Source organism: Mya arenaria, chromosome 8 (assembly GCF_026914265.1).
Source record: "Mya arenaria isolate MELC-2E11 chromosome 8, ASM2691426v1".
NCBI lineage: Eukaryota > Metazoa > Mollusca > Bivalvia > Myida > Myidae > Mya > Mya arenaria.
Genome location: NC_069129.1, coordinates 62280947 through 62293150, shown reverse-complemented (window position 1 = coordinate 62293150; position 12204 = coordinate 62280947). Strand labels below are relative to the sequence as shown.

At 39.0% G+C, this 12204-nt stretch overlaps 1 protein-coding gene across 3 annotated transcripts in view; it reads left to right on the top strand.

Annotated features, from left to right (window-relative positions):
• The window catches only part of LOC128243294 (chloride channel protein C-like), a 32143-nt gene that overhangs the window by 11760 nt on the left and 8179 nt on the right, over nucleotides 1-12204 (top strand). For all 3 annotated transcript variants that reach the window (XM_052960975.1, XM_052960973.1, XM_052960974.1), the window contains exons 7-15: nucleotides 166-258; nucleotides 579-822; nucleotides 1778-1853; nucleotides 5393-5511; nucleotides 5865-5953; nucleotides 6535-6665; nucleotides 7477-7648; nucleotides 8772-8943; nucleotides 10449-10615. In XM_052960975.1, coding sequence (XP_052816935.1) covers nucleotides 166-258; nucleotides 579-822; nucleotides 1778-1853; nucleotides 5393-5511; nucleotides 5865-5953; nucleotides 6535-6665; nucleotides 7477-7648; nucleotides 8772-8943; nucleotides 10449-10615 — 1263 coding nt within the window. The remainder of the gene's footprint in view (nucleotides 1-165; nucleotides 259-578; nucleotides 823-1777; nucleotides 1854-5392; nucleotides 5512-5864; nucleotides 5954-6534; nucleotides 6666-7476; nucleotides 7649-8771; nucleotides 8944-10448; nucleotides 10616-12204) is intronic.

Below are 12204 nucleotides of genomic sequence, written 5' to 3'. Positions count from 1 at the left end.
ATATGATTTTGTTCCTTAAATTATTAGCAATCTGGCAAAAAGCACCTGAAAAAATTGTAAAAAATGTTTACTTAAAAGGATACAAAGATGAAGAAGAATCATGAAAATCATGTTCAGGATTGTGTGAAACTGTTTCTCCATTCCTGAATGAACTTGGTATTTCAGAGCGTTGATAGGAGCGGGTGTGAGTCAGTTTCGCTCCGAGACACTGGGTATTAAACTGCCAATTCTGGAGAAGTTCAGAACCTCGGAGTCCAGGTAATGAATAGAGGACTACATGTCAAGTCACATTGTATCCCGTGTCTGTTAATCTTTTCCCATTAAAGGAAATTATGAACATAACTAGTGAAAAAAGATTTAACTTCTAACTGTGAATATTGTGAAAGTTAAGAAATGTTAATTGCTAATGTTAAAAGAAAAAGTGTTTATGTTTCTACAGTTGTGCTTCAAGCAGGGAAACACTGATATCAATAGAAAGCTTTTAAACAGATATGTTACTACATGTACATTGACCATCTGTTGAGTTGCATTGTATGTTTATTGGTACAACTGTTGACACATTATCTATTTAATTCAAGGAGAAACTTCATAACTGCGGGAGCTGCGGCAGGGGTGGCCTCGGCATTCGGAGCGCCGGTGGGCGGGCTACTCTTCTCCATGGAGGAAGTATCATCGTTCTGGTCCGTCACGTTATCATGGCAAATATTCTTCTGCTGTATCATAGCAACATTCACAACAGACCTCTTCAACTCAGCATTTAAAGACTTCAACTACACTGGAAGTTTTGGAGAATTTAAAACAAACAGATATATCTTATTCCAGGTGGGTCACTAAAAGGGGCTGAAAATATGGTGTTTTGGTTTTGAGTGAAGATATTCGTTGAATGATCCTACTGTTAAACAAAGCATGATAACAATGCCATATCACATCTAGAGGCAGTCAATTTGTACAGCCCGAACAGTTGCTTTCAACATTCAGCTTCAACACTTCTCAGGATTTGTTTGTCACCTCACCGATCTTGCAAATGTATTTTAAAGTTTATCAATTAATGAGAAACAAATGAATACTGTACATTTATGGATGCTTTACGAGGGTTAAGAACCTGCCTCTCAAGTAGTTAGTTCCACGTCATACGTATAATATACTCCAAATTACTGATAGGGGCAGTCAGTTTCATTGATGTGTTAAAGGACCATACAGGTTACAGTTGCTGCACTTGATTTGACAAACATATTTGATGAACTGGGAAAGAGTAAACACTATAGAGTGGACTCTAACTATATGTCTTGAAATATGGCTACGCGATCCAGAAGGGATTTCAATGACATAGAGTTAGAGTCCACCCTAGAAAGTCATGATCATCCAATACTTCAACAACTTGAAACACTAGCTAGTTTCATTTGCAAATGGTAGTAGGAGTGAGTTCATAATAACAATTTATGCCTGATTCTTTGTACTGTTATGGCAGATTAGTGTAAAACAGCAGAGTTTGCTATTCACATTTGATAATTTCTGGACTCAAACTGTTGCTATGCACTCTCCAATTTTGTAAAAAAAATTGCTAAAAATTTAAAAACTAGACTTGTATGTATTGTAAACTGAACTGGACTTGTATGTTTTGTAAACTGGACTTGTATGTTTTGTAAATTGGACTTTACGTTTTGTAAACTGGACTTGTACTTTTTGTAAACTGGACTTTACCCTTACACTTTTGAACTTATCTACATTTTAACAGGGATGTTCACACTGTATTTATGTTGTTGTTGTTTTATTTCAGATTGACCAGGGAGTTGATGTCAATATTGTGATGTTCTTGCCAACTGTGATCATTGGAGTTATTGGGGGATTGCTTGGTAAAATAATGTGGATCTTTATGAAAGAAATATAATCAGTTGAACCCCATTGGCTCAAACTCCCATGGACTGGCAAAAATACCTCAAGCCTCAGAAAAATTCTTACTCTCAATATAAAGAAATAGGTTCTCAACGTACAGTTTAAGCCAATGAGGAATTCAAGCCAAAGAGTTCAAACCAACAGGGTTTTACTGTATAATAATAACTTTTCTTTTAACATCTCATCATCAATACTGCTCTAGTTTTATTTTGTAAACTGACACTTGATGCAATCTACATTTTGTTTAAAAAAATAAACAACTCATGCTCGTACTCTTTCAGTCATATACTTTGAATAAAATGCTAGGGCACAGCAACTAGTAAAGTAGCGCTTGTAAGATACTATAAGTAAGATACAGTTAGTAGGGTACAGCTAGTGAGGTACAGCTAGTGAGGTACAGCTAGTGAGGTACAGCTAGTAAGGTACAGCTAGTGAGGTACAGCTAGTGAGGTACGGCTAGTGAGGTACAGCTAGTAAGGTACAGCTAGTAAGGTACAGCTAGTGAGGTACAGCTAGTAAGGTACAGCTAGTGAGGTACAGCTAGTAAGGTACAGCTAGTGAGGTACAGCTAGTGAGGTACAGCTAGTGAGGTACAGCTAGTGAGGTACACCTAGTGAGGTACAGCTAGTGAGGTACAGCTAGTGAGGTACAGCTAGTAAGGTACAGCTAGTGAGGTACAGCTAGTGAGGTACAGCTAGTGAGGTACAGCTAGTGAGGTACAGCTAGTGAGGTACACCTAGTGAGGTACAGCTAGTAAGGTACAGCTAGTGAGGTACAGCTAGTAAGGTACAGCTAGTGAGGTACAGCTAGTGAGGTACAGCTAGTGAGGTACAGCTAGTGAGGTACAGCTAGTGAGGTACAGCTAGTGAGGTACACCTAGTGAGGTACAGCTAGTGAGGTACAGCTAGTAAGGTACAGCTAGTGAGGTACAGCTAGTAAGGTACAGCTAGTAAGGTACAGCTAGTAAGGTACAGCTAGTAAGGTACACCTAGTGAGGTACAGCTAGTGAGGTACGGCTAGTGAGGTACAGCTAGTGAGGTACAGCTAGTGAGGTACAGCTAGTAAGGTACAGCTAGTGAGGTACAGCTAGTGAGGTACGGCTAGTAAGGTACAACAGCTAGTGAGGTACAGCTAGTAAGGTACAGCTAGTGAGGTACAGCTAGTAAGGTACAGCTAGTAAGGTACAGCTAGTAAGGTACAGCTAGTAAGGTACAGCTAGTGAGGTACAGCTAGTAAGGTACACCTAGTGAGGTACAGCTAGTGAGGTACAGCTAGTAAGTTACAGCTAGTGAGGTACAGCTAGTAAGGTACAGCTAGTGAGGTACAGCTAGTGAGGTACAGCTAGTGAGGTACAGCTAGTAAGGTACAGCTAGTGAGGTACAGCTAGTGAGGTACGGCTAGTAAGGTACAACAGCTAGTGAGGTACAGCTAGTGAGGTACAGCTAGTGAGGTAGAGCTAGTGAAGTACAGCTAGTAAGGTACAGCTAGTAGGGTACAGCTAGTGAGGTACAGCTAGTAAGGTACAGCTAGTGAGGTACAGCTAGTGAGGTACAGCTAGTAAGGTACAGCTAGTAAGGTACAGCTAGTGAGGTACAGCTAGTAAGGTACAGCTAGTAAGGTACAGCTAGTGAGGTACAGCTAGTGAGGTACAGCTAGTAAGGTACAGCTAGTAAGGTACAGCTAGTGAGGTACAGCTAGTAAGGTACAACAGCTAGTGAGGTACAGCTAGTGAGGTACAGCTAGTGAGGTAGAGCTAGTGAAGTACAGCTAGTGAGGTACAGCTAGTAAGGTACAGCTAGTAAGGTACAGCTAGTAAGGTACAGCTAGTGAGGTACAGCTAGTGAGGTACAGCTAGTAAGGTACAGCTAGTAAGGTACAGCTAGTGAGGTACAGCTAGTGAGGTACAGCTAGTGAGGTACAGCTAGTAAGGTACAGCTAGTAAGTTACAGCTAGTGAGGTACAGCTAGTGAGGTACAGCTAGTAAGGTACAGCTAGTGAGGTACAGCTAGTGAGGTACAGCTAGTGAGGTACAGCTAGTGAGGTACAGCTAGTGAGGTACAGCCAGCTAGTAAGGTACAGCTAGTAAGGTACAGCTAGTAAGGTACAGCTAGTGAGGTACAGCTAGTAAGGTACAGCTAGTAAGGTACAGCTAGTGAGGTACAGCTAGTGAGGTACAGCTAGTGAGGTACAGCTAGTAAGGTACAGCTAGTAAGGTACAGCTAGTAAGGTACAACATCTAGTAAGGTACAGCTAGTGAGGTACAGCTAGTGAGGTACAGCTAGTGAGGTACAGCTAGTAAGGTACAGCTAGTAAGGTACAGCTAGTAAGGTACAGCTAGTAAGGTACAGCTAGTAAGGTACAGCTAAAGGTACAGCTAGTGAGGTACAGCTAGTGAGGTACAGCTAGTAAGGTACAGCTAGTAAGTTACAGCTAGTAAGGTACAGCTAGTGAGGTACAGCTAGTGAGGTACAGCTAGTGAGGTACAGCTAGTAAGGTACAGCTAGTGAGGTACAGCTAGTGAGGTACAGCTAGTGAGGTACAGCTAGTGAGGTACAGCTAGTGAGGTACAGCCAGCTAGTAAGGTACAGCTAGTAAGGTACAGCTAGTAAGGTACAGCTAGTGAGGTACAGCTAGTAAGGTACAGCTAGTAAGGTACAGCTAGTGAGGTACAGCTAGTGAGGTACAGCCAGCTAGTAAGGTACAGCTAGTGAGGTACAGCTAGTAAGGTACAGCTAGTAAGGTACAGCTAGTAAGGTACAGCTAGTAAGGTACAACAGCTAGTAAGGTACAGCTAGTAAGGTACAACAGCTAGTAAGGTACAGCTAGTGAGGTACAGCTAGTGAGGTACAGCTAGTGAGGTACAGCTAGTGAGGTACAGCTAGTAAGGTACAACAGCTAGTAAGGTACAGCTAGTGAGGTACAGCTAGTGAGGTACAGCTAGTGAGGTACAGCTAGTGAGGTACAGCTAGTAAGGTACAACAGCTAGTAAGGTACAGCTAGTGAGGTACAGCTAGTGAGGTACAGCTAGTGAGGTACAGCTAGTGAGGTACAGCTAGTAAGGTACAACAGCTAGTAAGGTACAGCTAGTAAGGTACAGCTGGTAAGGTACAGCTAGTGAGGTACAGCTAGTGAGGTACAGCTAGTAAGGTACAACAGCTAGTAAGGTACAGCTAGTAAGGTACAGCTGGTAAGGTACAGCTAGTGAGGTACAGCTAGTGAGGTACAGCTAGTAAGGTACAACAGCTAGTAAGGTACAGCTAGTAAGGTACAGCTAGTGAGGTACAGCTAGTGAGGTACAGCTAGTGAGGTACAGCTGGTAAGGTACAACACAACTTTTTCTTGAATCCTTACCATTCGTTACCCTCCCCAGATGCAGTGTTCAAAATAGTGATACTGAATATTGTATAAGCCAAGATGCTCATCCATGAGATGAAGAGAGAATGTTACAATAAGTTAGCAGTCACCAGTAAGCTCTTTCAGTAGTCATTCCACTCCCCAGGTGCGGCATTCACGATCGTGAACCTGAAGATTGTGCGAGGGAGAAGTACTCTTCTTCACAAGATACAGCGAGATTGGGTCCAGAAACTCTGCAAACTCCTAGAACCCTGCATCATCATGGTAATAACATTTAGAGACGCCTGCCACATCGTTATTTTTGCAAGCTTTTTATACTTTCTTTGCAAATGCTCCCATGGTCTGTATAGCCAAACTTTAATCATTTCACAGTCCTGGAAGGCATGACCAGCAAAAAGCATCAATTATAAGTTTGTGGAGTTCATAGATATTTTCTTTCTAGAAAGAGTCTGATAGAAACCTTCTCCAACCTGTTGCTTGTCCTTGGTATAAATCAGCACTTGTGAATAAAAATGACCGAAAGAAGACACCAAAAGCTAAAACTAAAAATGATGACAATCGTTATAAGAAGATAAATGAAAGAAGGTACCTGGTAATTGTTCATGTTTTGTTTGCAGATACTAGTGACAGTGTTTTCCATCCTCGTTCCCAAGGCCTTTGCTTGTTCCAAGTTCACATGTATAGAGGGCAGAAATGGAGACCCCACGTAGGTTACTCGTCATCTTTAATTATGAAAAGGATTTTATGTGCCGATATTGCAGTCTCTAGCTTATGCACATACAGCTAATTATGTATAAACAATTTGACTACTCACAACATAGTTAAACGGCTATAAAAGAAACAAACTGCATGGTTTAATCATGCAATATGCACTTGTTATAACAAATCTTTAGCAGTTTATTGTGTTAAACTAGGATAAGTTGTCCACATATCATAATTAGCCTAGCTGGGTTATTTAAATGATATAATTGGTAAGAAATAAGTATTAGATACATTTGTATAAAAATGTTTTTTAGTTTAGTTTAATTTATTTAAAATGTTATCCATCAATAATTAACCAATGAAAACATTTCAATGAGCAAACTAACCAAACAATAACCTGTGGACAACTTATCAATGTTTTCTACAATTGACTGAAGGTAATCTTCTTGCCAGAAGAAGTGGGTAAATTTTTACCTAGTAGTATTTTAACCATGAAATAATAGATATATAAAGTTTATAATGTCACAAGATTATGATTGTTCTACGGTATATATCTGCATACTACAGTTATTTAACTTATTTCAGTTATGGTTGCTATAATGACAGTCGTAACCATCTGCATGTTGACCCAGAGGTGGTGCGCTACTCGTGTTCCCAGGGGAAACCTTACTCGATCTCCAATACAACATTCTACACCAACTCAACTTACAATGAAGGTAAGTACTCCCAGGGTGGGGCAGAGTGGGGTTAGAGAGGGTTTCTTGTGTTCCCAGGGGGAGCCCTATCTGATCTCCAGTACAGGGGCAGGTTGGGGGTGGAGGGGTAATCATAATCAAAGGGTTAGCCATTTTAGGTCTTGAAAGCGGTATTCAACACCAATTCTACATACAAAGAAGGTAACTGTTCCAAGGGTGAAGAGGATGGGGCTGAGAGGTACTGATGTTCCCAAGATGGTACAGGTTGGGGTGGGTGGCAGAGGAGGTATACTCCTGGTCCCAGGATGGGATGGGTAATTGGGGAGTGTATTCATGGTCAAAGGGTGGACGGGGGAGGGGTGTAGGAGGATTCTCATGTTACGGGATAGTGGAGGGGTACTCATGTTCCCAGGGTGAGCTCCATCAGGTCTCCAATACAGCATTCTACACAAAATCTAACATAAAATGAAGGTTAATGATCTCAGGGTCTAGGGGATGGGTAATCATGTTCCAAGTTCCAAGGATTGGGCATGTTGGGAGGGTAGGAGGATAATCATGTTCAATGGTAGGGGAGGGGTACTCATGTTCCGAGTGTAAGCCCTATCATGTCCCAAATACAGCATTCTACACCAACTATAACATAAAATTAAGGTTAATGTTCTCAGGGTTTTTGGGAGGGGTACTCATGTTCATGATCCTTTCATAATGTCTTGGACACTGCCTGGATGGTTTGTTCTCTCCTTTCATATTATCCAATATTCCTTGCTTGGCCGTCTTGCATCCATATCCAGTATAGTAAATTTAAAACAAATGCCATTGGTTGTATTTCAAGTTGCCTCTCTGCTGTTTGGTACGTTGGAAGATGCAGTGACGTTCCTGTTCTCTCGCGACACCCACCTCGAGTTTAACTACGCGTCTCTGTTCTCCGTCCTTCCTTTCTACTTCCTGGCAGTGCTGTGGGCGTGCAGTACTGCCGTGGCATGCGGGGCTCTCGTACCCATGCTGTGAGTAGAGTTTTTTTTGCCAAGATTTGTTGCTGTATTATTTTGGATTTGCTTTTGTTTTAAAATGACAGAATTATTTGGAAATTATCATCTGTTTTATACAGTTATTTACATGAAAAGGCAGAAAGGTGCCAGACTAACCAATTTCAAAATATTTGTCTTAGAGCCCATAAACAATTGACTGGAATCATATCATTTTGGAAGCTCTGTCCTGGCCCATAATAATGAATATCAGACTCAAGACTCAAAGCTGAATATTGTTATTTCATTGTTATGTAAATATTTATTTATCTTCAATAATATCAGTGGTCGAAATTAGCACAAGCCCGCAAGCCCTGCACTGGTAAAATGTCTTCCGGGCTTGCTCAAATTCTGAATTTTATATAGCTGGGCTTGTTCAAAAATATGATTCCATGCAATATTATAAGAATTCGGGCTTTTTCATATGAAAGTCTAATTTCAATGACTGTAATATTGATAGTAAAATTAAAAATTGCTGTACATTTTACTCCTAGTATGTTGAAACATCAATAACACATAATTAGTAAAAATAAAGAAGATAAATGTTTGTTGTAGTGTAAGATTGCAAGATATTTTATCGAGTGCGCATCAAAAGCTATACAATATTTCTCGATTGGTAAAGCCACAAGTGAAATATTTATGTTTGGTGTTCACAGGGTGAAATACATTACAATCCGACACTGAAACAAACAACTTTTCCTTTTCTTATAGGCATTAAAAGGATATAAAATGAATTTTATTTTTATTTTTTCAGAAAAGCATGCAAACATAACTCCACTTTAGAATTGACATCATTAAAATTGTGTTGCACTGTCTGTGTGCATTAACATTTGATTTTCACTTCATGGTCTTAAACAACAGTGAAAATTATCAATTTTATATTTTCCCTGTTTGAAACAGTGAAATATCATTAGTATTTCACTGATACATTTCTATAAATCAATTGAATGCATATTAAAATAATGCCATATGAATTATTTTATTGTATCATCTTAGTCTAGACTCACATTTTGGATATGTACCGGTACATGTAAAATTGGTAAATTGACACACATGTATGTTAATGACAGCTTAAGAAAGCCGTTCCTCTCTTATCCTCCAGGATGGTGGGTGCAGTGTATGGTCGTATTGTTGGTCGTTTGATGGTGACCTTGTTCGGGGTTCACCAGGCGGGCTACTGGGAGTGGATGGACCCCGGGGCCTTCGCCCTCATTGGGGCCGCATCATTCTTCGGAGGTGTCACTAGGCTCACCCTGGCAACAACTGTAATAATGGTAAGGAAGGCATTTCGTCGCCAATGCATGACTGAATTATTACCCTTGATTATTACCCTTGAAATGCAAAATAATTTTCTAAGGAAGACAACTTTTTACAAAAGAGTTGTGTATTATTGTAGTAGTTCTTTCCCTTTGCTTGAAAAGCTGCCAAGCAAAATTATTTTCTAAGGGAGACAAATTGATACAAGTTTGAAAGTTTATTTCATAAATCAAGGCATGTTACATGCATGTGATTTGAACATGAAACTGACATACAACTACATGGTTGAAACAAGTACCGGTTTAACAATATGTAGTACACATACAAAGCGACAGTTTAAATATAGTCTTTAGATGTTTAAATAGATATATTAGTTTTGTTACATATCAACATTAGCCAAAAAAAATTCAAATAAATGATACAGGGAGAATTAGATCAATTAAAGTTAGCTAGAATAATTTTACAAAATAATGCCATTTTCACAAGAACAACTCTTTATCTTTAGTGTTCACCAATTGTTCAAATTTGTAAACATTAGGATGTTTAATATAAAATTGCTGAATATACTTTTTTCTGTCATTGCTAAAGTATCTGCATTCCATTAAATAGTGATATTCATCACCCAACAAATTATAAGTACATACAGAGAATTGTGTATTATTGTAGTTTAGTTCTTGCCCTTTGTGAAACATGATTTACTGATTTAGTTTATTTGAATATGTTTGCCAGTAGAGCATAGGCCCTTGTGGGCCTCTTATTATTTGATATTTACCAATTTCAGACAGTAGTTAGATATCCATGAGGCCTTAGCCAGGTCTGCCCATGCATATTATGGGAGCTCTTTTGATTACAGAAATGTTGCCATTTTCAAGAGCCCCCATAATATAAAATGAAATTAACATTGCAGGTTATATGTTACATGAATGTTATGACAGGGCCCATTAACTAGCACAGAATGTTTCAAATGAACTATCAGTATGTTGCCTATTGCCATACTTACATGCTCTGGGTAGAAAATGACCCCAAAAAGCTGTGGCAGTAGAGCATAAGCCTTTGTGAGACTCTCAATATGTTTGATATTTAGAAGGTCCCTTTGATGTTTTTTCATTAAGTTCATGTGTTCTGACATAACAGCCTCAGTGTGTGTATCACTTATGCAACAGGTTACTTCACATCTTCCTGATTGAAATCAAATTCAAAGACAGAGAATCAATATAAGCCATTACTTTAAAAAAACATTTTTATTTTAAAGACCTTTTTGTATAATAGGATATTTCTGTTGATATAAATACATCATATTATGTGGAATATAATTATATTATTCCCCCTCAATACCAGAGCAATGGTTTACAGCAAAATATATGGTAAATGTCAATTTCCAAGAGAGAAGATTTACAGATAAATAATAGTAATTCATTATTCTGTCTGTTTCATTTAACAAGTTTTTGTTTGTACAAGCGTATATTTCTTGTTGCCAGGAATATTATGTGGAATATAATTCCCTCTCCCCTCTTGTCATCAGATGGAGCTGACAAACGACGTGCAGGTGTTGTTGCCTGTGATGGTGTCTGTGATGGTGGCCAAGTGGGTGGGGGATTTCTTCACTCACCCCATCTACCACGCCCTTCTAGAGCTCAAATGTATCCCCTTTTTGGATCCTGAGCCCCGTGTCACTGTTGATAAAAAACAGTAAGTGCCTGCTTATGCAATGGTAATGTGTACGTGGAATGTGCATCCGTGCATCTGTAAACAATTGCTTGTGAACATGATACAGTCTTCAGTTTTGATTGTATCTCGATCAAACTTGTACAGTATTTAGATATCCATTAGAGCTCGGTTCCTTTCGAAAACCAGCCAGATCCACCTATGCATGCCTAGATTATGGGTCTTGGAAGTATAAAAAAATGCTATTTTTAGCAAAGTCTATTTTTAGCCAAGTCTTCATGAGCGAAGTCTATTATTAGCCAAGTTTACATGTTAAGTCACAAATGCTTATGAATGTTTGTTCAAATTATGCCCCTGGGGGCATTACTGGCCACGCCCCGGGTTCACAAGTTTGGTATACTTAAATTGGGAAATGTTAAAAACCTTTTTGTCTGAAACAGCTATGCAGATCCTTGCTATTTTGAATAAGACTTAATTTAGTGGTCCACTACCATGGTTGTTCAAATTATGCCCCTTGGGTCAAAACTGGCACTGCCCTGGGGGTCACAAGTTTCCTAGAGACTTATTTAAGAAATATTTTCAAAATATTCTTGTTTCAAACCACAAGGCCCATACCTTTAATATTTGTTGTGGAGCATCATATGATGACCGTCTAGCAAAACATTTCAAATCATGCCCCTTGGGCAAAAGCTGGCCCCACCCCTTTTGGCTTACTATTTAATTTTTAAAGCTACAGCAATGAAATTTTGACCATGAGTACAGTTTTGAAAGCAAATAATTTTAACCCACAGATTACCTTTACTTGACACATATTAAAATAGTTCATGCAACTAATCTGCTTACAACACTTTCTGTCCTCAGAAGTTGAACTTGCAGCGTTTTCAGCTAACCCAAACACTAAAAGTGAACTATATATTTGTTGCCTATTACTCATACGTACATGCTCTGGATTGAAAATGACCACAAGAGCCATGCCAGTAGAGCATAGGCCCTCTTGGGCCTCTTGTTTGTCATACGAAGAAAAAACAACAAATTGTCATCATTGCAAGCATTCAATTTGGATAAATATGAAGTGATTCATGATTTGACAACTGTTGTACTTCTATTTTCTAATTAGCTATCAAGGCATGATTGGAGGTATTTTGAGATTTGCAATTCATGTGAAATGTAGCCTGTCTACTTTTTCTGAACTCATTTTAAAATATTATTTCATTAATTACACTGAACTATCTCTTTCATATAAAAACTACTCGGCCAGTGCCCACATTAAAGTGTTTTCTTTCTTTTTTGCACCTAAAGGGTGCCATATAGGTTTGGCAATGTTCGTCTGTCCTCATGTTTGTCTGCTATAAAACTTTGTCCTCACATTGGCTCCAGAACAGTTTCACCTGGAACTATCAAACTTTAGTGATTACTCATCACCAGTAGATGACCCCTAGTGGTTTTGGGTCAGTAATACAAAGGTCACAACATGGTCAACAATCTTAGTTAAAAATTCATCCAGTACAATAATTGTGAAGAAAGTTATATCAAATTAAGTCACTCTAATTGGCATGATGTTGCACAAGAGTGCTGTAATGTGTTGTAAGGGAACCAGAGAACCCAGAGAAAAC